This window comes from Trachemys scripta, chromosome 3 (genome assembly GCF_013100865.1).
Source record: "Trachemys scripta elegans isolate TJP31775 chromosome 3, CAS_Tse_1.0, whole genome shotgun sequence".
Taxonomy (NCBI): Eukaryota; Metazoa; Chordata; order Testudines; family Emydidae; genus Trachemys; species Trachemys scripta.
This window is the reverse complement of record NC_048300.1, coordinates 63,687,039-63,712,644: the sequence shown is the minus strand read 5'-3', so window position 1 is coordinate 63,712,644 and position 25,606 is coordinate 63,687,039. Positions and strand designations below refer to the sequence as shown.

Sequence of the window (25,606 nt, the reverse complement as noted above, 5' to 3'; positions counted from 1 at the left end):
GGGATCCACTCTGAGTCCTCTTCCTCCAAAGCACTCTGTGCAATGCCATATCCTTTGGTTTTGTTTGGCACATTCAATTTTTATTTTTATCATTTTGCTGGATAATATCGATGTTTATTTTTCAGCATTTTTTAATTTTTATCCATTTTAAATTTTAACAGTGTGTGTGAAAAATCTTAAAATAATCAAATCAGTGCCTAAACTCCTAAACTTCTGATGCATATCAAGTGAAACCTATTCTTAAAGGTAACCTGGAAAATTATCTGTATTTTCATATACTCTATTTCTCTCACAAAATGGAAGAAAAACAAACTTGTATCACTGAAAATGGAGCAATTCTTTTATTGTGAAAATATTAATACTGTTAGTGTTTTACTTATAAAATATTTGTTTTGTCTATAACATTGCACTCTGTTAGTGTCAAAATGGGTCTGATGCATACACGCAAGGTAACTGAAAGAGGAATGGGAATATAATGAATTTAATTAACACAATATTAAATTGTGAAGTTTTTTTTTTTTTTGCTTGTACATATGCAACTGGACTGGTAACGAAACTGCAAAATTTTTGCAAAGCGTCTGGTATTTTCACATTTTACTGTCATAACTTATGCGTTACATAGTCAATGGATATGGGTTTAAATTTTTAAGAAATTGGGCTCATGCCTTTTGTTGTTGTTGTTCCTCCTCATTGGATTTTTTTAATATGTTTTAATATTTTGCCATAGCAAGTCGTCATACCAATTATTTTTTTCAACAGAAGATACAATACCAAAGAAGGTGGTGTGTCACTTTAGTGGAAAAACATATGCAGATGAGGAACGTTGGGATATTGACAGCTGCACACACTGCTACTGCCTGCAGGGTCAGACCCTTTGCTCCACTGTCAGTTGCCCCCCTCTCCCCTGTGTAGAACCCATCAACGTTGAGGGAAGTTGCTGTCCCATGTGTCCAGGTAATAAAACCATGGTCCTAAATTTTACAAGTTATACTGTTGTCAGAGGCTATAATCAGGCACAAAGATTATTGTATTCGATTTGAATGTTGATTCACATTGAGCAACATATGCAAAGGATAACAGGAGTTGTTGCTTATGTCATAAGAGACCGAGAGACACAGGAGAACAACTCAGAAAACTGCATACTCACCACAGATACGAAAGTAGTGCACAACAGTATAGTTCAAATCTCACATGTTCTGGGGAAGGACTTTTAACTCAAAGATTAACTGTTTTGCCATTGTTCTCTCTGAATGACCTTTCATTAAATTATTAGATAAATGAAATGCATTTGTGAAGTGAGAGAGGAAATACTTTGATTCCTCTGTAGACTCCACTGTTGCCTAATGTTTCTGGTGCTCCACAAGTCTGGGATATTGTTTCAAATTATTTTTATTAATAACATTTTAAGTTGCTTATATGAGTACTTTTAATTGTGACTTACATGTAATGGGATAGTTTCTCAGCCATGCACATAATGGAACCAAAGAAGTTTGATGCAGCTTCCTGAATCTGGCCTGGTTTCTTATAGCAGTTCATTACAGCTGTTCTTACCTATGCAAGCTGTTAACCTCCAAGAGGCTATTTGCCAGTCAGAGAACTTCAGCCATGCCCCTACAAAGGGGGCTGCAAAAAAGTTGGTAATAGGAGCCAGTCATGCAACCCTACACCAGCTGCAGAGATCCAGCTGCTTTCTTGGCCTTTTATGCCACTAGAGCAGCACAAAGGGACCAAATTGTACTAGAGAATCTTACCAAATATATTATGTATTATGAAAAGATATTTTACTTGAAAAATGTAATACACGACAGTCCCATTCAGTTTATGTTGGCATAGTAGTACTGGTTGCAACCATTGGTATTCTGTACTTTATGAAATTAATTAAACGATAGGAAAATCCATTGCAGAAACAATAACTTTCTAAATGTACTCAGTAAATAAATGTCATAGCAGATAAAAAATTCTATAACCATAATGATAACTCCTGAACCACCAATAAGAACAACAATCCCCAAGAAATATTTTCTGAATTAAGAGCCCAGCATCCATTGATAGGTACCGCAAAATGCTGATTTGGTGGATTGTGAAAAATATTTATCCCATCTTGCAGAGATGTATGTACCTGAGCCCACCAACATCCCCATTGAGAAGACAAATCATCGAGGAGATGCTGAACTAGAAGCACCAATTTGGCCTACACCCAGTGAAAATGACATTGTCCATCTCCACAGAGGTGAGATCTGGCAGAGATTGGTAATTGTACTCTATTAGGTCTGTGATTACTCGGCATGTCTTAGCCCATCCATTTGTCCTGGGAAGAAAGTAAAGGTGTAAGTGAGCCATCTTTTTGATAGGCTTGCAGAATATTGAGATAAGATCTAGACATAATTTCTGTAGGATAAAAACCAGAAATAATTTAATCTAGCATTCTGTACTAGAAGCAGAATGTCTGAAATATTTCATTATGTCAGGAACTTTTTATTTCAGAAGGTTGAAAAAGCTACTGGGGGGAAGCTGCTCTAGATTTGATTTTAACAAATAGGGAGGAACTCATTGAGAATTTGAAAGCGGAAGGCAGCTTGGGTGAAAGTGATCATGAAATCATAGAGTTCACAATACTAAGGAAGGGTAGAAGGGAGTACAGCAAAATAGAGACAATGGATTTCAGGAAGGCGGATTTTGGTAAGCTCAGAGAGCTGATAGGTAAGGTCCCATGGGAATCAAGACTGAGGGGAAAAACAACTGAGGAGAGTTAGCAGTATTTCAAAGGGACACTATTAAGGGCCCAAAATCAAGCTATTCTGCTGGGTAGGAAAGATAGAAAATGTGGCAAAAGACCACCTTGGCTTAACCACGAGATCTTGCATGATCTAAAAAATAAAAAGGAGTCATATAAAAAATGGAAACTAGGACAAATTACAAATGATGAATATAGGCAAACAACACAGGAATGCAGGGGCAAGATTAGAAAAGCAAAGGCACAAAATGAGCTCAAACTAGCTACAGGAATAAAGGAAAACAAGAAGACTTTTCAATACATTAGAAGCAAGAGGAAGATCAAGGACAGGGTAGGTCCACCGCTCAGTGAGGAGGGAGAAACAGTAACAGGAAACTTGGAAATGGCAGAGATGCTCAATGACTTCTTTGTTTCGGTCTTCACGGAGAAGTCTGAAGGGAATGCCTAACATCATGAATGCTAATGGGAAGTGGGTAGGTTTGGAAGATAAAATAAAAAAAGAACAAGTTAAAAATCACTTAGAAAAGTTAGATGCCTGCAAGTCACCAGGGCCTGATGAAATGCATCCTAGAATACTCAAGGAGCTAACCGAGGAGGTATCTGAGCCTCTAGCTATTATCTTTGGAAAATCATGGGAGACAGGAGAGATTCCAGAAGACTGGAAAAGGGCAAATGTAGTGCCCATCTATAAAAAGGGAAATAAAGACAACCCAGGAAACTACAGACCAATTAGTTTAACTTCTATGCCAGGGAAGATAATGGAGCAAGTAATTAAGGAAACCATGTGCAAACACTTGGAAGGTGGTAAGGTGATAGGGAATAGCCAGCATGGATTTGTAAAGAACAAATCATGTCAAACCAATCTGATCGCTTTCTTTGATAGGATAACGAGTCTTGTGGATAAGGGAGAAGCGGTGGATCTGGTATACCTAGACTTTAATAAGGCATTTGATATGGTCTTGCATGATATTCTTATCAATAAATTAGGCAAATACAATTTAGATGGGGCTACTATAAGGTGGGTGTATAACTGACTGGATAACCGTACTCAGAGAGTTGTTATTAATGGTTCCCAGTCCTGCTGGAAAGGCATAACGAATGGGGTTCTGCAGGGGTCTGTTTTGGGACCGGCTCTGTTCAATATCTTCAACGACTTAGATACTGGCATAGAAAGTACGCTTATTAAGTTTGCGGATGATACCAAACTGGGAGGGATTGCAACTACTTTGGAGGACAGGGTCATAATTCAAAATGATCTGGACAAATTGGAGAAATGGTCTGAGTTAAACAGGATGAAGTTTAACAAAGACAAATGCAAAGTGCTCCACTTAGGAAGGAAAAATCAATTTCACACATACAGAATGGGAAAAGACGGTCTAGGAAGGAGTACGGCAGAAAGGGATCTAGGGGTTATAGTGGACCACAAGCTAAATATGAGTCAACAGTGTGATGCTGTTGCAAAAAAAGCAAACATGATTTTGGGATGTATTAACAGGTGTGTTGTGAGCAAGACACAAGAAGCCATTCTTCCGCTTTACTCTGCTCTGGTTAGGCCTCAGCTGGAGTATTGTGTCGAGTTCTGGGCTCCGCATTTCAAGAAAGATGTGGAGAAATTGGAAAGGGTCCAGAGAAGAGCAACAAGAATGATTAAAGGTCTTGAGAACATGACCTATGAAGGAAGGCTGAAAGAATTGGGTTTGTTTAGTTTGGAAAAGAGAAGACTGAGAGGGGACATGATAGCAGTTTTCAGGTATCTAAAAGGGTGTCATAAGGAGGAGGGAGAAAACTTGTTCATCTTAGCCTCTAAGGATAGAACAAGAAGCAATGGGCTTAAACTGCAGCAAGGGAGGTTTAAGTTGGACATTAGTAAAAAGTTCCTAACTGTCAGGGTGGTTAAACACTGGAATAAATTGCCTAGGGAGGTTGTGGAATCTCCATCTCTGGAGATATTTAAGAGTAGGTTAGATAAATGTCTATCAGGGATGGTCTAGACAGTATTTGGTCCTGCCATGAGGGCAGGGGACTGGACTCGATGACCTCTCGAGGTCCCTTCCAGCCCTAGAATCTATGAATGCATGCCCATCCTTCAATATTTTTTTTATTTCAAAGCAGCAAAATAAACATTGAAAGTGAGTTCCAGTGTGTAATATTAAAGAGATTCTAATATACATAACACTTGGTTACAAAACAAAGTAAATCAATAAAAATAGTTTTGAAGTGTCATCTTAAATACTATCAGTCTAATTCTACCACCCTTGTTCACATTAAGTAGATTTACTCATAAGAGTAGTAATAAAATCAATGGCAGTATCCTCTTGGGAAGTGTGACACAACTGGACCCTTAATAATCAAAAATAGATGGTTGTCTAGGTTCTTGCAACCATCATCATAGTGCCAGCACCTTATAAATGTATTAAAATGAACAGATCTCTACTGTATCTCTCTCCTTCCCCCATTAGGGTGGGAGATTTTTGTTTTGTTTTTAAATATGGTTTTAATGATCAGTACTTGACGGATGTTATGACATAGAGGTTAAATTACCAATATAATTTAAGAGAGTTGTTTGGCTTTACAGAAAACCATGTGATGTGCACATAGCAATTGCTGCATTGAATGCTGAAGAGTATGTGTTCAGCAGCGTCCACAAGACGCTTGTTCCATTGGACTGTTGGCATTTGTCTCCCCCAGGCACTGTGCTGCTACCACGGAGGCAGATAATCCAATGGAACAAGTGTCTAGTGTGATGAACAGTGTTTGGAATGAAAAGTCAAATGAGTGTAGACACTACTAAAGCAGTTCTTTTGCTCAAATTGAATGTTATAGACACTTGTTCTGGTTCTTTATGGGAAACAGAATTCTGAACACTAAATTACTGGAATAAACCTCCAATCTAAGACATATACACATGTTGCTCTTCAGTCAGAAATTGGCAATAGCAACATCTGCACACGTTTTTTTTTTAAGGTGGACTTTCTCTTTAGGGTCATGAAATACTCATGCAAAATGTTGTCACAAGTGTGTCCTTGTTTTGTACTGTGATAAAAAGTCATTTTAGACCCATATCATCTTTGGCTGGGGAAGTTCAGCAGGGAGATACTAGATTTGTTGTCAGAGGAGATCATCAATATTTATTTTCAGGAGGACATGGTATCAGTATACCTTAAAGAAGACTCTGTTGAGCTTAGAATCTCTCCCATTATCACACTTTCTTGTGTGTTTTCTTTTTTTTTGAAAATTACCGAGAAAGTAGTAGCAGAGCAACTCTGGTGATATCTGGGATCCTCAGATTTTCTTGACTATGTCTGCATCATTTTAGATCTGTGTATAGTATCGAGGCTGCGCTGTTTGCATTGGTCGATCATCTCCCTTTGGCAGTAAAGATGTCCATACTAATTCTTTGAGACGTATCAGCTCTGTCTTCGATTGTTGTTGACTGAGTTATTGTTACTTGTGTGTGGATCTGGCAAGCTCAGGATTTGCTCTTGAGTGACTTCATTCTTTTCGGTTTGAGAAGATCAAGAGCTGTTATTCATCAGCCCTCAAAGTTTTCTTGGCTAGGGTCATACACAAGTGTTGTCACCCCATCTGTTCAATATATATCTGAGGCCACTAAAAATAATAGTAGTGTGTCCTGGAATGCAGGATCTTGTTTGCAGGTGACACTCATCTCTATATGTCTTTTCATCATACCTAGATGATAGAGTTGATCCCAGCTTTCCCAATGTCTTCACTATGGTTAGGCCTGGATAAGAGCTAGCATGCTGAAATACAACGCCAATAACGTAGAGGGAACACTGGTATGCTGGGGAAAATAGCAAAGTCTGTATTTAGACTCCCTCATCTGAGAAACGTTGTCTCCCTTTTGATACTTAGAGATACTGTGGGATTGTGAGCTGCTTCTCCATGTTCAGATAGCAATAATTAACCATGCCTATTTGGAGTTACTACTTTATTAGATATTACTTCTGCCCATAGAGTTAGTGAAATCCAAGCTCTTATGTTGAACTTTCCGTACATTGTTTTTCATGCTGATAGAGTCTCATTCAGACCATGTCCTAAACTCGTTCCAAAGATGGTTTGGCATTTTCATAATAACCAGTATAGTCACCTACCAGTTTTCTCCCCTAGACCCTGTAATTTCAGCAGAAATAAAGCTTAATGCCTTAAATCGTAAAAGCTCTTTTATATTACTTGAACAGAATGAGACTTTTAGGTCAATTCTTAGATTGTTTATAGCATATAGTGGCAGAGCTAAGGACAAATCTGCATCTTCCAGAGTCTAAATGGATTGTATGAGAGTAGCTTATGAGATTATTAAACTGAATCCTCCTTTAAACATTTCAGCTCATTCTGCCAGAACATTGACTTCATCAATGACATGTTCCCTCTCATAGAAATATGTACAGCAGCTACATGGTCTTCAGTTCAAATTCTTACTAGACACTACTCGTTAGAGGCTTCATCAAGAGTGAACACTCTAATTGTAAGAGCAGTCCTACAATCTTTGTTCCAGTAAATTCCTCGCTCCCCCCTAAGGTGTTGAACTGCTTGCTAGACACCATTAGTGGGATCCACATGTATAAAAGCTTGAAGAAGAAACAACAATGGTTACTCATCTTTGCAGTAACTGTGGTTCTTCTAGATCAGGGGTTCTCAAACTGGGGGTCGGGACCCCTCAGGGGGTCACGAGGTTATTACATGGGGGGTCGCGAGCTGTCAGCCTCCACCCCAAACCCTGCTTTGCATCCAGCATTTATAATGGTGTTAAAGCATTATTAATGTATATGGGGGGGGGGTCACACTCAGAGGCTTTCTATGTGAAAGGGGTCACCAATTCGAAAGTCTGAGAACCCCTGTTCTGGATGGTCTGTTTATGTGGATCCCACAATCTACCCTCCATCCCTGCAGATCGTATTTTATTATTGACACTCAGGGCAACAAAAAAATTGGTTAGTATTTGGGGTCATTCTGCTCTTGGGAGGAGGAGCACAAGAGGATAGGGATCGTCCTTCAGGATGCATGTGCGACTCCTAGAGGACACTACTAGAGAAAAAATGTCTGATCTCCTGTGTAGGGGCACCTGCATGCCATGAGTGGATTCCACATGCACAAACCATCTTGAAGAATCAGTTACTGTAAGGAAAGTAACCATTTTTTCCAGTATGTGCCTAGATTGAAAGAATGCACCTGAGGGTGCTCAAGGGTACTCCAATAAAAATTCTGCTAAATAAACATCCCAAAGTCTGTGAAGGCACCAAGATTTCTGTATTCGTCAACCCAGAGGAAAGGGACATCAAGAAGCAAAAATTATTTAAGGAAAAAACAGCATAAATTAGTTTTTGCCTTAAAAGGGCAATAGGAAAATTGGAGGAAAATGGCCACAAAAGACATAGATGCAGTGTCTGAAGTTACTGAAAAAACAACGAGGAGTCCTTGTGGCACCTTAGAGACTAACAAATTTATTTGGGCATAAGCTTTCATGGGCCAGAACCCACTTCATCAGATGCATGGAGTGGAAAATACAGGAGCAGGTATAACACATGAAAAGATGGAAGTTGCCTTACCAAGTGTGAGGTCAGTCTAATGAGACAAGTTAATTAACAGTAGGATACTAAGGGAGGAAAAATAACTTTTTTAGTGGTAATGAGAGTGTCCCATTTCGAACAGTTGACAAGAAAGTGTGAGTAACAGAAGGGGGAAATTAGTACGGGGGAAATTAGGTTTAGGTTTTGTAATGACCCAACCACTCCCAGTCTTTATTCAGGCCTAATTTGATGGTGTCCAGTTTGCAAATTAATTCCAGTTCTGCAGTTTCACATTGGAGTCTGTTTTTGAAATCTTTTTGTTGAAGAATTGCCACTTTTAGGTCTGTTATTGAGTGACCAGGGAGATCGAAGTGTTCTCCTACTGGTTTTTGAATGTTATAATTCCTGATGTCAGATTTGTGTCCATTTATTCTTTTGTGTAGAGACTGTCCGGTTTGGCAATGTACATGGCAGAAGGGCATTGCTGGCACATGATGGCATATATCACATTGGTAGATGTGCAGGTGAACAAGCCCCTGATAGTGTGGCTGATGTGGTTAGGTCCTATGATAGTGACCCTTGAATAGATATGTGGACAGGGTTGGCACCGGGGTTTGTTGCAGGGTTTGGTTCCTGGGTTGGTGTTTTTGTTGTGTGGTATGTAGTTGCTGGTGAGTATTTGCTTCAGGTTTGGGGGCGGTCTGTAAGTGAGGACTGGCCTGTCCCCCAAGGTCTGTGAGAGTGAGGGATCGTCCTTCAGGATAGGTTGTAGATCCTTGATGATGCGCTGGAGAGGTTTTAGTTGGAGGCTGTAGGTGACAGCTAGTGGCGTTCTGTTACTTTCTTTGTTGGACCTGTCTTGTAGTAGGTGACTTCTGGGTACCCTTCTGGCTCTGTCAATCTGTTTCTTCACTTCACGAGGTGGGTATTGTAGTTTTAAGAATGTTTGATAGAGATCCTGTAGGTGTTTGTCTCTGTCTGAGAGATCGGGGCAAAAGCGGTTGTATCTTAAAGCTTGGCTGTAGGCAATGGATTGTGTGATGTGGTCTGGATGAAAGCTGGAGGCATGTAAGTAAGTATAGCGGTCAGTAGGTTTCTGGTATAGGATGGTGTTTGTGACCATCGCTTATTAGCACTGTAGTGTCTAGGAAGTGGACTCCATGCATCTGATGAAGTAGGTTCTAGCCCACGAAAGCTGATGCCCAAATAAATTTGTTAGTCTCTAAGGGGCCACAAGGACTCCTCGTTGTTTTTGCTGATACAGACTAACATGGCTACCGCTCTGAAACCTGAAGATACTGAAGTGTTGCAAGGAACAAGTGCTGAGCTTACTGTAACTCAGGTCCTCAAAGATATAAAAGGGAAATGAAAAACAGATATAATATTAGAAGAAATAAGTATGTGTCTTATGTACATGTATGTTGCATATTACTGTAAAACCAGAGCACCTTGCAATCTTTAGTGTATGTATAGTGACAGCACTACTGTGAGGTAGTTTTTACAGTATGATCAAAAATAGGTAATTAAGCTGGAATCTCATATAGGAGAAGCTGAGAAAAGAATCAGCTCTTGGAGAACAGCCACCACATTGAAAGGAGAAAACAAGACAGTGAAAGATCTACTATAAATAAACATGATCATAGAAAAATGATGGCTTCATAAATCACAACTGGTGGAATGACATAGTATTAATAGGACCACCAAAAGATAAAAATCCACTTCGTATGGAATAGTTACTTGAAAATATGCGGAAATCATTATTCCGGCTACAAAAAACTGTGGCTAACAACAAATGAGAGAACACACAAGCGTGACCCTGTCCCTAAATATCAATAGGGTAAAATTTCAGGATATGGTTAACCAAAAAAAAATAAATACAAGACCACAGTACTGACGCTGGTATTTCCATAATCCTATACTTGTTTATGGTCAAGACAGAAAAGGAACACGTAAATTTTTTTGTTGCTAACAAATGCTAACTCTTTCAGACATGAGTCATCTTCAAGGAGATTTCAGAGAAGGCATTGGACTGCACTCTACTGAAGATACATCTCTCAACTCCGTTGCCTGGGTGACAGTTCCCATCATGACAGCCCTGGTTCTTATAATAGCCCTTCTGCTTGTCAATCAGAAAAAGCAGTGGATACCAGTGTCCTGCTACAGAGCCCCAACAAAGGTACAGTGTTAAAACTTCTATATCTAGATTTGTGCTTTTCTGGAAAGCAGGAGGGTCTCCTGAAATGTATTGTAGGATACAGTTGAGTCCATTTAATGTCAACTCATTTAAATGAATTTTTTCCATGTCTCAGATCGTTTGCACTAATTCAGAACAATTATGCTTATGTAATGCCAAATTAATATCACCAGTTACCTAGTCCATATACTACTGAATTTTCGGGAGGTAAAACCAAGCCAATCTCAGGTGAGACTGTCAGAAAACACGGGCAGACACCCCAAACTAGTGGTATAGTCCATAATTAGATTTCACCAAGCCAATTACAAATGTGCACTCCGGGATCACTATACTAGTATTACCATGGAGTCACAGACAGTCCCCTGAGACCCTCCAGCCTGTCTTGCCACCCAGGCAAACTGAACCTAGTGATAAAAGGTTATTAAAACCAAAAATCAGACCACATCAGGTTACTCCCAACCCCAAAGGGTCAGTCACTTACCCTAGGTCAATGGATACTCTGTCTCACATCAAAGACAACTCTGGCAGCCAATTGTTCTAGTAAACTAACTAAAGGTTTATTAGCTAAGAAAAAGAAGTGAATTATTGAGAGGCTAAAGCAGGTAAAATACATTAACAGGTGAGTCTAAGTTTGTAAATCCAAAATGATAGCAGAGATGTTATAATCTGCTAGTTTTCCATAAATTTCTCAGGGTTACCCAAAATAACTTTGGGGATCTCTGTTTTGCATCTGGAATGTTTCCCTATGAATGCTCAAATAGTTCAGAGATGCTGTATCCTTTTTTGCTTCATATTTATAGCTTTTCCATAGAGAAAGCAATGTGAAAAGTGTCTTTACTCCTCTACCATCTCTTGCTTTGAAATGAGCATTTCCTGTTACAGCCATTAAGTCCTTCATTAGCATTTCCAAGGTTCCATTCACATTTGATGAATTTAGTCTCAGAGAGATGCACAATGTAAAAGGTAATGTAATAGCAAATAACAATCCTTCAGTAGTTTTCATGAAGTTTATACATCAAGTACATTCTTACCACGCTTTTGGGGTATTTAATTAACAAGGTATACATAATGTAAACGTAATTACAGGGGTATATGCAATGCAAATATAATTTAATAAGACAATTAGTTACAGATAAGTGAATACACTAACATTAGCATCTCTTTTTATATCTAGTAGCGTATGAGCGAATTAGTCTGAATGCATACTAATACTGCTTTGATATTCATACAGAAGTGAACTGGCCTATTGCTCTAACCTGAACTGGTCTATCAGCATGGCAGCCTCTTCTTCTGAAATGGCCACACTCTCTCATAGTTCTCATTGGGAGCAAAACCAAGAACATTATCTTGACTGAGGACAGCCTGTTTTCTCAGTTGCATTGAGAACAATAGTAGATGAGACATTTTGAAAAGGGGCAATTCCTGGTGAAACTTTCTACAGAAGAATATTAGTCTTTAATCATTGCTGAAGAAGCAACTTTCAGTTAAGAAGGATAATGCCAAAAAATGGCCACTAAACTGTTTTAAAACTTCAAATTTAGCCAATGCACAAACTCGGAGAGTTTTCATTATATGACCGGTTTGAAGAGTCTGCATTATTCCATTAAGATCATTTGAGATCTAAAAAGGTGCTAAATTTATTAAGTGGCCCTTTTAAAAATTAATTTTAATTCATAAACTAATAAATGGATTTATTTGTAAATTCTCAGCAAATTCATTTTCTCTCTCCCCTCCCCCCAAAGTCTATAATTTTTGGAGAGGTTACAATGTCTTCTTCCTGTCTAAGTGATTGAGTCTCTGCTTTAAGTACAAAACTGTGGAACAGTGCTTCCATAATAATAAAAACCTGAATAGTACTTCTGCTTGTTATCTCACCAGCACCCAGGTAAGAGGAACAGACTTTTACTAGCTGATTGAAATTACAGTCAGAGCAATCCCCGAAAGCACCTTCTTTATCACCCTTCATCTTTCACATTTACCATATAGTCATTACCAGAACGAATTATCCATTTCCATTTAGTTTATCATTCATATAAATTGATATTTGAGAAAACACATGTTGCTGGGCCCATTAATTCCCAACCTTTTTTGTCTGAGGCCAACTCCTCCCATGGTCCCTGGGGTCTCTAGGACCTATCACAACCGTGCCTCAACCTGCTTGTCATATCTCACACATTCTGTCTTGCTGTGCTGCTTACACTTTTTTTTTCTTTTCTAGTAATTTTTCTTGTGTTACTTTCTGTTGTTTGTTCTTGTTAGTCCCACCAGGCCCTCCTCTTGCTCCTCAGTAGTCCCACCACTGTGTCCCACTCAGCAGCTGCATGTTCCTTGTCATGCCACAAAGCAGTTTGTATAAACACAGTATAGCACCACCTACTGGAAGAGTACATAACACGCAGCCAGATGTAGCAACAGATTAAGGAAGAGACATACAGCCAGTGCCCAAATTCCTGTAAAAAAGGATAGGTTTGCCCCACAGAGAAATTTGGGTAGGAACAGCTGTGCTATACCTTCTCTAAGTTTACCATAGAAGCAGATAAGTGGGACAATGACAGATCTTTATTCTACTATCCAATCTTGTTACAGAAGCATCTTTGTTTCAATCTCTAGCACCGGCATAGTGTGACACATTGGCTTAGACGCGTGCAGTTTTTCTCACAGTTATGGGCTAGTTCTCCTTTGAAGACTTGTGAATATGCAAATGGTCAAATTTTATTCAATACCTCACTTTTTTTTTTGACAGTTACTTCCTCCAGATACCCCTAATTCTTTCGTACCTCTATCTGCTGGATGGGGGGATACTTCCTAGTAAGTTTCAACAACTGGGAAATGTCTCAGGGTCCAATTGTACATATTCCCAAGCCTTTCTGCCACCCTCACTCTTCTCCTCTTACATAATCATTCTTAATTATCATTTATTCATTTATTTATATTGTTTCCATATATAATTCAAATGATACAGGAATGAAAATAAGGTCTCTGGTCTAGAAAGGTTACAATCATTTGTGTGCTTGAGATTTCTCCTATTCCTTATAAGAACTTTCTTTATAGACAGTCTGGAACAGCCAGGTCTCTTTGGGTCATTAGTATTCCAATAAGTCAGTGCCCATTACAATTCTTTGTGGGACAGGATTTTCCTAGCTTCATGGACACATTGAGTATGTGGCTTCTCATTCTTAAGAAAAGCAGATGAATAATTCTCGTAGTATAACTACATTAGAAATCATACTTAGAGATAATTCAATTAGGAAGCCCCTTATAATAGTAACAAATCAGATCGCTGAGACTGACACAAGCCTTTGATCTGTTATTCTTTTTGAAGTCTCGCCATCAGTGCATTAGTCACTTCAGCCACATAGCCCTGAATCGCTGCAAAATCCAATAAACATGATGGGTTTTTTCCCAAACATGGAGTGTTTTCAGCTAGAAACCACAAGCCTCTCATTTGAACTATTGGCAGGAATGTCAGCCATAAAATTTCATCCTACACAAGTGATGACATTTTACTTTATATCCAAAGCAAACAAATCTATAGCAGAATAACTTAAAAAAATAAAATATTACTGCTTAATATTAGGATACAGTTCACACCACCAGAACAGAAGCTCTGATGCTAACTGTAATGATCCATAATAATATAGATAAATGGACATATTTAACTGTAACCAAAAAGGCTTATATTACCTCAAATTGGGGGGGGGGGGCGGGAATTGATTCATATAAGGCAAATTATGTGAAGTCATTCCAAAATCCCAAAGATCTAAACATTTGGGAAGATTTTTGCCTTTAATAGATGAAATGGGAACTGTACAAATTAATCTTACCAACAATTTTATTCCTACATATTGAAAGAAGTGGCAACTATCTATCTTGACAGGGAAGTTAATGACCTGGTATTACTAGTATAAATTAGTGCCAGATAATGTAAATCTGTCTTTATACATTGAAATATCAAATTGATTTTCTGTGACAACTTATTTGTAGATTTATTTGGTAGTGGTCTAAGCATCACTAGTAAGACAACATCTTTTTCTAATATTTTTCATGAGTAACAGCAATTATGTGTGGTTAAGAGCATTAGACCCACTGTAAATAGCTTTCAGGTCTGGTAAATGTTGTAGCATCTCCAACATTTATCTGACTTGGCAAACGTTTATTGTGTACTTACACTTCTCTCTACTACACATCATGAGTTAAGTCGTTTCATCTAATCCAGAATTCTCTTATCTAATTTATGAGAAAGTCATGCGGAACTGTATCAAAGACCTTACCAAAATTAAGAAGCACTGTTACCACTACACTTCATTTATCCACCAGGCTTTTTATCTTATTAAAGACGAAGCACCAGGTAGTGATGAGTTACATCCATCTGTATAATATAAGAGTAGGGAATCAGGTAGGTGAGCTGCTATTTTTAAGTCTTTTTAATGCCAAAGTAGTACAGTACTAAGTGTGATAAGACAAGAGTGAGTTTACTGTCATTCCAAAATAGAAATTAAAGGTTGTAAAAAGAGGCTTTACAGAGAAGTGTAATATTTATGGCCCTGATCCTACAAAATGATCTGTGGACTGGACCTTCAGACCAACACTGAGTCCTGCAAAAGTTAATGAGACTCAGCACAGGCATAAGTGTCTGTTCAAGCAGTTCCTTTTGCAGGAACAGGGCATAAATTAGGAAAGATTTTTTTTTAAATCATTTAAGGACTATTGGAGGTACATCAGGAAAAGAAAAGATGATTTGATATGAGTAGGCCCGGATTACTGAATACAAGTCATTGATCAATAAATCCCTTTATGATTTGGATCCTCCAAGAGAGAGACTGTGCAACCTTAACTCTATCCCCCTTGTACATGTGCATTATGTTACAGTCTAATTACATGATCACATTATTTTTTCCACAGGACTCCTGCCTCATTCAGTGCACAGGTTAAACAGTGAATGAGGCAGGATGTGTAGTGAAAGAGGCAGTTGTTTGTAGGACCCCTGACTCATCAGTGCAGAAGCTAGAAGTTGTATAATAAATGAGAGGCGGGACTGCAGGTACAGAAAGGATGGTCTTATGATTAAGGCATTGGAGGGGACCCAGGAGAGAGTAATTCTATCCCTGGCTTGGTCACAGACTTACTATATGGTGTTGGACAAGTCATTTTAAATTTTTCAGAGGCACTCGCTGATTGTATGTTCTTTATTTTTGGATGCCCAACTTGAGATGAATGAACATGGCTTAATTTTCAGGAGTGCTGAGCATTAACAGATCCAGATGAATGCAGGGCAGTTATAGTGTAGTGTACTCTGCTAGATACCAAAAATCATGGAGGGAACAGAAACACTGGATATATGGCTTATTACAACAATCTGTAAACCACTAACCCCCTCTTTTTGCACTATGACTACAGAGGTGTTAATGGACCCCACTCTACCTTGAATGGGTCCTTGCAACTAACTACTTATGCTAAATTATCTGTTCCACCTTGCATTTTGCTGTGATGCTGGGAATTCCTTTTCCGGACCTGAAGAAGAGCTCTGTGGCGCGAAAGCTGGTCTCACCAACAGAAGTTGGTCCAATAAAAGATGTTACCTCACCCACCTTGTCTCTCAAATACAGATGAAGTCTTGAAACTGTGGGTTCTCAGCACCTTTGAAGAATCATGTACTATCTGTCTCAAATTGGGCACCCAATCACTGAGGAACCCCAAATTAGTGTATAGTTTTCAAATTTCAAGTGACCACAGAGACTGCGTCATCCCTAATCCTCTCTTGCCCACAGAGCAAGAGACGTGTAGGAGGAAGAATGAACTTTGTAAAGGGTTGTAATAGGCAAAGGCAGCACATCTGCTATTATATCAGAGACTTCTAGGAAGCAGAATACCAGTGCTCCCCCAAGAGTCACAGTTCCATAGCAATTTATAAGCTGCATTGTATCTAACAGGCACAATCCAGCCTGAAATTATAAAGTTTTCATTAAATGTAGAATGTAAAATGCTTTATAATATGTATAGTAAAGGTAGCAGAGTTGTCACCAAATCTTTCCAGATGAAAAGGATTCATTTGCCAGCTTCTGGTCCTATGCAATTATATACCTGTGGCCCAAATATTACAGTCCTTACTCAGCTCTTACTCAGTCCATGGGAGTCTTGAATTAGCAAGGACTGCAAAAGTTGAACCTTTGTAACAAAGAAAAATAAATAGTTTAGTGTGATTTTGTTTTTGTGAACTTTGCGTCACAAACATTTCCCATACCTATTGTGGAGAGAAGACAACAGTGATGTATGAACTGGATTTTTATGTTGTCTTTTTTTCTTTTCCAACAGCCTTCTTGCCTAAACAATCAGCTGGTATACGTGGACTGCAAGAAAGGAACCATGGTCCAGGTGGACAGTTCTCAGAGAATGCTAAGAATTGCTGACCCAGATTCAAGATACAGTGGATTCTACAGCATGCAAAAACAGAACAACCTACAGGCAGATAATTTCTATCAAACAGTTTGAAGAATTGCACCTTTGCCAAGGATTTGAGAAAGAAGGAGACCGAGAGACTAAGTCTGCTATTAAAATAAAACTAGAATTGTGCACTTGCTTAGTGGATTGTATTGGATTTGTGACTTCATGTACAGCTCTAAGACCTTACTGGGATGGGCTCTGACTCCTGCAATGTGCCAGAACAAGCATTCCCACTTTTCCTTGCGATAACTGACCAAGAGTTTTCTTAGAACCAAAGTTTTAAAACTTGTTAAGATGTATTTGCTTGTAACATAGCTATAGAGATTGTTTGGGTGGGTGAATTTGGGGTTGGGTGGTGAAATGAGAGAGAGCTTCAAAGAAGAAAAGCTGGTCAAGCTTGGCTCGGGGAGAAAACAAATAAAGAATATTGCCAAGCATCAGGATGGTGGCTTTTCTTGTTGCTCTGAAACTGCATTTGTTGCAGCAAAGCCTAACCCCACATGGAAACAGAAAACAGAGGTCTGATTTTTTTCCCAGCTGTTGCTACAAAAGTATACTCCTAGAACAGAACCTGTCATGTCACAGGTATGGTGTAGCTGCATATATTTTTCTATATGACAAGAAGCTGCAGTAGTTAATGATATAGCAAGGAAAAGGTTATAGCAGAATATAAAGGGTGGGTTTATTAAGGATGTATAAAATTATACCTTGTGCTGCTTTTTGTTTTAATTTTGTTTTCTGCAAAGCTGATTGGCCAGATTTTGGCAGAGTTAGCAAATGACTGAGGCCTAAATAATTCCTGATATGAGCACTGGATCTTTTGACGGCAGTATTGAAGGAAGGAAGGGAAAGTCAAGAACACCATGCAGTTCCAGGGGCTTTTGTTTGTTGTGGTTTTGTTTTGTTTTGTATTAATCTCTGGTTGTTCAGACAGTTTTAGTGGAGGAGGAGGAAAAAATATTTTTGTTGGACAAAGCTCTTGCTTAAATGAAAGAGTAAAAAAGAGACTGTTTTAAGGTTTTTCCTGTTGTTCTTATTTACTGGTTATGCAGATTAGAAACTACTTCCATGCTAGGAAGCTACTTAATTTTAATTGTATATTACTCAAGCACCTTTTTTGAAGCTCAGAAAAAAGGAGATCATGCTTCTTTAAACATTAGCATTATAGGAATATTTATGTAAATATAATTATGCTAAAAACAACAAAGTATTTGTATGTCTGTGTGTATATATGTGCATATATATATAATGTGTGTGTGCATACACACAAACACACTATATATGTATATATATATACAGTATATATATAGTATCAATCTGTATATATACAGTATATATATAATTTTCTATTTTTTTCTTGTTGAATGTATTTTTATCTGAGAGATTTTACCCAGAGCAGAAACAGATAAAACAGGCATTCCATAGCAGTGCTTAATTGCTTGTGAGTTTAGGAGAGACAAGAGGAGCATCTCATTCTACCTACCGTTTTATTTGATTTGAAAGTGTTTAGTGTGTGTGTGTGCGCGCGCATGTATGCGTGTATGTACGTGTGTACACTCTTGTGTTTGCATATATGTGTGTGTATGGTATGTGCACGATTATAGCAGTAAGCGTTGCTCTTGCTACTTGCTACATTTCAGGGTGTTTCTTATTTTTCTTCTCCTGCTTAGCCTTAAAAAGGCTTTTAATGAATGCATCGGCTAGAGACACTGATGGCAATATACATGCAGCACTAATCAGCTCCGTAGAATAACACCATCCGCTCCTTGATTTTTTTTTTTTTTAATTCAAACAATTGTTTGAAACAACTACTGGAATATTGTCCACATTAAGCTGGAAGTTTGTTGTAGCTTGCCTCATTGATAACTCTGACTGTGTAATACAAAGTTAACTTTCCAGACAGGTCTTGGCACTTTTATACTAATTACCCATTTGTGCATTGCCTTTTTTTCTTTTACAAATGCTTGTCATAAAAGACACAGATACCCAGTATGCTTAATGTGAAAAGAAAATGTATTTTTTTGTAAAGGAACTCTCAAGTATTGTTGTAAATACTTGGTCAGAGGTTGCTGAACTTTAAAACTGAAAAAAAAACCTAATTTATTATTATAATGACCTAATTTATTAATCTGAAGATTAACAATTTTTTGTTTTAGAATATCAGAAAGGTGTTCTAGCTGTTTGCATCAAAGAAAAAAATAGGTGTATCATTAAGGGTCAACATTTTTTCTATTTATATATGACTTCAGTTTCCAAAAACAAGAAAAAATGTAGTCCTCCCAGCATTTTGTACTCAATATGATATTGAAACAGATATGTTTCTGTCCAGTTATTACAAAGATTCTGTCAAGACAAATCATCCATTCCTTGCATAAGAGTAAGCAGTCTTTATCCAGATTGTAAAAGCTTGCTTTTGTTTTACAATCAAGGCCATATTCTGAAAATATTAGCAGGATATAGGACATGGTGTAAAATGTTTTTTATTATTTTATTATTATTTTAAAGATATGATTTATCCTATGTGCTGTATCCATTACACTCTTTTACTTTGGTTCCTGTTGTGCTCTTGTAAGAGAAATGCAGATATAATTTTCTGAAAAATAAAATAGACGCATATGTGACACTCGGAGTGCACTGCAGTTCAGCAGATTGCTTGTTTACTTTTTTTAACTGTAAGGCGGTTTCTTGTAATTTGGCTCTTGGCAGCACAATAAAAATTTTAAACCTAATGTGCACTTTTTAAAAAATGTTCATATGTATGACTACCATAAAATGTTTGAGACATTAGTTTATAATTTATTTATTCTATGGTGATTTATTTCCTTGAGATTTGAATTTGCACATTATTTTTGCCTGACATTGTTCTAAAGTAGTTTTGAACCAAGACAGGTCAACTACAGGCCTTTCAATTAGCGACAGTTTTTTGTCACACACATGAGGTTTGAACTGAAGAATTTTCACAGGATCATTAGAAAATGTTTGTGGAGTTTTAGCAATAAAATTATGGACTATATCAAACTTCACCTCATCTCATATACTAAAATGTCTCAAATCTTAAACTTTTTAAATTAATACATATTAACATAAGAACTATTATACTGGGTCAAACCAATGTTCCAACTAGTCCAATATCCAGTGGCTAGAACCAGAACTTCAGTAGACTTGTACAGAAAAGGACAACTGGAGCGATCCTCCCATCTTCCCCGTCCAGGTTCTGTCAGTCAGAGGTTTAGGGTTGTCCCAAGCATGGGGTTGCATCCCTGACCGTCTTGGCTAATAGCTATTAATGGACCTATCCTCCATGAACTTATCTAGTTCTTTTTTGAACTGTTCCACGTTTGGCCATCACATCCAATGGGAATGAGTTTCACAAGTTAATTGTGCACGGTGTGAAAAAGTACTTCCATTTGTTTGTATTAAACCTTCTACCTATTAATTACATAGGGTGACCCCATTTTTTGTATTGTGAGAATGAGTAAATAACACTTCCTTACTCACTTTTTCCCCACCACTGGTGATTTTATAGATCTCTACCATATCCCTCCTTAGTTGTCAATTTTCTAAGATGAACAGTACTGACCTTTTTAGTCTCTCCTTGTATGGAAACCATTCAATACCTTTGATCCTCTTTGTTGCCCTTCTCTGAATCTTTTCCAGTTCCACTCTCCTTTTTGAGATGGGGCAATCACAACTGAACACTATTCAAGGTGTGGGCATATCATGCATTTATATAGTGGCATGATATTTTCTGTCACATTTTCTACTCCTTTCCTAATAGTTCCTAACATTGTTAGCCTTTTTGACCATTGCTGCACATTGAGCTGAAGTTTTCAGAGACTGAGTATCCATAGTGACTCTGACATCTCTAGCCTGAGTGGTAATGGTTAATTTAGAACCCCTCATTTTGTGTATATATACAGAGGAAACATGGGGGAGGGGTGCAAGCATGGTCATGTGTGTCCCCCTCCCCAAGATTTCTGCCAAGGTTTGCTGGCTGGGCCGCCTCCCTGTGCAGCAGCTCCTGGAGCTGGGGAGCTGCAAGCTGTGGCCCCAGGGAAAGGCAGCAGCAAACAGCTGGGAATTGCAGGGAGGGGGCATTGAGGAAAAGAGGGGTATGTGTGCCTGGGGGTTGGGGGAGAGATTCAAGCTGTTCAGGGGAGAGGGGGACCATTAAATTGTGCCTCCCCAGTCAGTTGGTACCAGTCATCTCTGCATGTATAGTTGGAATTATATTTTTCTAATGTGCATTATTTTGAATTTATCAACACTGAATTTCATCTGTTATTTTGTGAGATCCCCTGTAACCAGGGCCGGATTAATGCAGGGGCTTTAGGGGCTGCAGTCCAGCACCCCAGGCTAAGGGGGGACTGGCGCAGCAGGGCTCAAGCAGGCTACCTGCATGCTGTGGCCCCACGCCACTCCCGGAAGCGGCCGGCTGCTGGCATGTCTCCACACGCTGCCCCCGCCCCCACAGCTCCCATTGGCCGGGAACTGGCCAATGGGAGCTGTGGGGGCGGCGCTTGCGGGCCTGGGCAATGCATGGAGACAAGCTCTCCCCCTCCCCCGGGGCGTGCAGAGATGTGCCAGCAGCCAGGCACTTCTGGGAGCAGCATGGGGCTGTGGCAGGAAAGGAGGCAGCCTACCCGAGCCCTGCTGCACCGCTGTCTGGGAGCCGCCTGTGGTAAGTGCCTCCCGGCCAGAGCCTGCACCTTACACTCTCTCCTGCACCTCAACCCCCTGCCCCAGGTCAGAATCCCCTCCACCAAATTCCCTCCCAGAGCCCGCACCCCTCACCGTCTCCTGCACCCCAACACTCTGCCCCTGACTGGAGCCCCCTCTTGCACCCAAACTCCCTCCCAGAAAGAAACAAATATAACAGCTGTTCTAATGAAAGAAGTAGGCTATTTTTAATTAACTATACCTCTACCCCGATGTAACACGAATTCAGATATAATGCGGTAAAGCAGTGCTCCGGGGGGGGGGGGAGGGCTGCACACTCCGGCGGATCAAAGCAAGTTCGATAGAACACTGTTTCACCTATAACAGTAAGATTTTTTGGCTCTCGAGGACAGTGTTGTATCAGGGTAGAGGTGTATATTCTACATGTTTTAAGACTAAAATGTAACCACAGAATGGCTTTGTGTTAATTTAAAAGTCAAGTTTAGTATAGCGTTAATAGCCTTAATGCCATGATTGTAATCATTTTGTTCTAAATTAGGAAAAAGACTTGTATACAGGGGACTCACAAAATCTAATAGCCCTGGATCCACAGGAGAGTTAATCCGGCTCTGCCTATAACTCTTTGCAGTTGGCTTTGGACTTAACATCTTGAATAATTTTGTATCATCTGCAAACTTTGTCATTTCACCGTTCACTCCCTTTTCCAGCTCATTAATGAATATATTAAACAGCACAGTACAGATCCTTGGGGGACTCTTCTGTTGACCTCCCTCCATTTTGAAAACTGACCATTTATTCCTATTCTGTTTCCTTTCTTTTAACTGGTTACTGATCCACGAAAGGACCTCCCGTTATACCATGACTAATTAGTTTCCTTAAGACACTTTGGTACAGGACCTTGTCAAATGCTTTCTGAAAATCCAACTATTATGTATCAACTGGATCACCCTTATCGATGTGCTTGTTGACATCCTCAAAGAAGTCTAATTGATGGGTGAGGCATGACTTCCCTTTACAAAAGCTCTGACTCTTCTCCCAACAAAAAGGGTCCATCTACCTGTCTGATAGTCTGTTCTGTAGAATAGTTTCAACCAATTTCTCTGGTATTGAAGTTAGGCTTACTGACCTGTGTGACATAACACAGGATACAATCTGGACTGTTGAACAGCTGTGTGCCCTCAATTCTCCAACCTGGAGTGCTTTATATACTGCTTTGCTGTCAGAGCAGCCACTCCTGGCCTGCTCACCCACAGCCTCCAGCATGTAAATTACTCCCAGGTGAGTATAAGAGAGCTCTTAGCAAGCTACTGCTGAATTATATTGTAGAATGACACCAGCAAATTTCCAGCCTCAGGCTTGTCCCCAGAAATATGCATGTTGTACTGCCCAGCTCTTTCCTTTTGGACAAGCTTATAGAAAGTGTAATTTCATTAATAGAAAATGATATGCACAAATCCTGTTATCTGAAATGGAGTTCCTTAAGTAATTCAATTCAAACACGCACTAGTTTAGATAAAAACAAAACAAGTTTATTAAATACAGATAGATTTAAAGTGATTACAAGTAATGAGGCATAAAATTCAGAATTGGTTACAAAGAAATAAAAGGTAAAATGCAAACTAACACCTAACTTAACAAGCTAAATGAATTTGAAGCAAAGGATCGCTCTCACCATATGTTCTAACAGTCTTACTGGCTGAATCTTTCAGCCAGGATCACTTCCCCATCCAATGATGCTTCATTTGTCTTTCAAGCATTTTTTTGCGGTGAGTAGAGAAGGGAGAGAGAATTTCTGTCCTATAGTCTCACTTCTGTCATTTTCCTCTTTTTGAAAATCCTCTCCAGTTGAGGTTCAGGCCACAGCAAATCTGTTGAATGGAAACCTCCAGCTGTTCCATTGCCAAGATGTAAATTTCTCGCTTACACTCTTCTTCATGCCAAAGAATGGCCACTTACCCAGGTGATGGTCCATTTGATTTTGTTGACACCTAACGGAGACATCAGTTTGTCTCTCAGAACTTGATTTGGGCTGCTTCCCCAGATTTGGAATATGCCTATCATCATACAGTATTGTGTTGCCTCACATAACTCATAAATCATTACTGTTCTGGTAAAATGAGTTTTCAAATGATACATTTTTTACAAAGTATGTCTTGTGGGTATCGGCCTTGTAAAAAGGGTGAACATAGGGGTACAGACTATCACAGCCTGTGATTGCTGGGATCACCTCTGGAGCCTTTTTTAAAAATTGGCGTCACATTAGCATCCTCCAGTCATCTGGTACAGAAGCTGATTTAAATGATAGGTTACATACCACAGTTAGTACTTCTGCAATTTTTATTTAAGTTTGGGTGAATACATTCTGGTCCTGATGACTTATTACTGTTTATCAATTTGTTCCAAAACCTCTCCATCCTCTGCAATGAAGAGCAATGCAAATAATTAATTTGGCTTCTCTACAATGGCCTGATCTTCCTTGAGTGCTCCTTTAACACCGTGGTCATCTAGTGACCCCACTACCTGTTTGGCAGCTTCGTGCTTCTGATGTACTTTAAAAAATTCTTACTGTTAGTTTGTGTCTTTAGCAAGTTGCTTCTCAAATTCTTTCTTGGCCTGCCTGCCTTATACGTTTACACCTAACCTGCCAGAGTGTGTGCACTTTCTTACTATCCTCACTAGAATTTGACTTCAAAATTTTAAAGGATGCCTTTTGCTTCTAATCACTTACATTACACTGCTGTTTAGCCATTGTTCCATTCTTTGGTCTTGTGTCTTTTCTGATTTGGGTTATACTTTTAGCCCTGAGCCTCTATTATGGTGTTTTAAAATAGCTCCCATGCTCCTTGCAGGCATTTAATTCTTGTGACAATTCCTTTTAATTTCCATCTGACATGCATTCTCATTCTTGTGTAGTTTCCCTTTTTAAAGTAAAATGTTACCGAGGTGGGGTTTTTTGGTGGTATTCACTCTACAAAAATGTTAACTTTAATTACATTATTATCACTATTACTGAGAGGCTCAGCTATTTATTGGACCAGCTCCTGTATTCCACTTGACTGAATCAAGAATTGCCTCTCCCTTTGTAATTCCAGGACTACCTGCTCCAAATACTCATCACTGCTGAGGTCTAGAAATTTTATTTCTGTGTCATGCCCTGAGGTGACATTTTCCCAGTCAATGAGGATAATTGAAATCACCCATTATTATTGCGCTTTCTACTTCTGTAGCCTCTCTAACCTCCCTTAGCATTTCACAATCACTGTCACCATCCTGGTCAGGTGATCTTTTTGTTCATTTTTTTTCCTCTAGGGCTTCCCCCTTTCCCCCCACCCATACTTAGTGTTTCGAACAGAGAGATTGTATCAAACTTGGGATTGTCTTAAACTCTTAGCCATAAATGTCCAATACTTTGAAAAAATCATTGCAATAGCTTTAAACATGGCTTGTTTGCAGATACCATTGAGACAAATATTAAACCATGTGTACAAAATAATACATTCTCATGCCTTAATTTCTGTAAAGATATAAAAAAAGAATCTAGTTTGCGTTATATAGTATTATGTTTAATTTATATTTTTAAAATGCTGCATTAAAGGCATAAGCACAATGGGACAGTGTTTGACCATAACAATTTATTTCCTGACTTTTGAAGTTGATGTTGCTAAGCACACCCTGCTCACTGTGGCTCTTGGATAGCAGGGCTTCTCAACCGACAGCTCCAACAAGAATCCATGTCAAGTGCAAAGGGGGAAGCAGTGCTGTAGACACTACTGAGTCTACAATAACTTACCCTCAAAGCCAGAGAGCAACAAGAGTATTAGAGAGAGACTGTCAAATCCACAAAGACCCTTCACTGCCCCTCAATGCCAGTCCCTTTCCTAGAACCAGATCTGAAACCATACTGTTCCCTCTGTTCAGGGAAGTGGAGGAGAGTACAGAGATGGTCTTGTTTAAGAACTGAGATCAAGGAAAGCTTAGCTGTTAAGAGAAACAGGAGAATCAGAGTTTATGGGAAGGGGAGCTCAAGGGAGT

General features: G+C 39.0%; 1 protein-coding gene across 4 annotated transcripts in view; it reads left to right on the top strand.

Moving 5' to 3' along the window:
- The window catches only part of CRIM1 (cysteine rich transmembrane BMP regulator 1), a 316,866-nt gene extending 297,177 nt beyond the window's left edge, over positions 1-19,689 (top strand). For 2 of the 4 annotated variants that reach the window (XM_034764950.1, XM_034764948.1), the window contains 4 exons: positions 760-954; positions 2,108-2,230; positions 10,248-10,435; positions 16,766-19,689. In XM_034764950.1, coding sequence (XP_034620841.1) covers positions 760-954; positions 2,108-2,230; positions 10,248-10,435; positions 16,766-16,942 — 683 coding nt within the window. In that variant the 3' untranslated portion in view covers positions 16,943-19,689. The remainder of the gene's footprint in view (positions 1-759; positions 955-2,107; positions 2,231-10,247; positions 10,436-16,765) is intronic. The other 2 variants (XM_034764951.1, XM_034764949.1) reach the window with 1 other exon arrangement.
- The last annotated feature ends 5,917 nt before the right edge of the window (positions 19,690-25,606 follow it).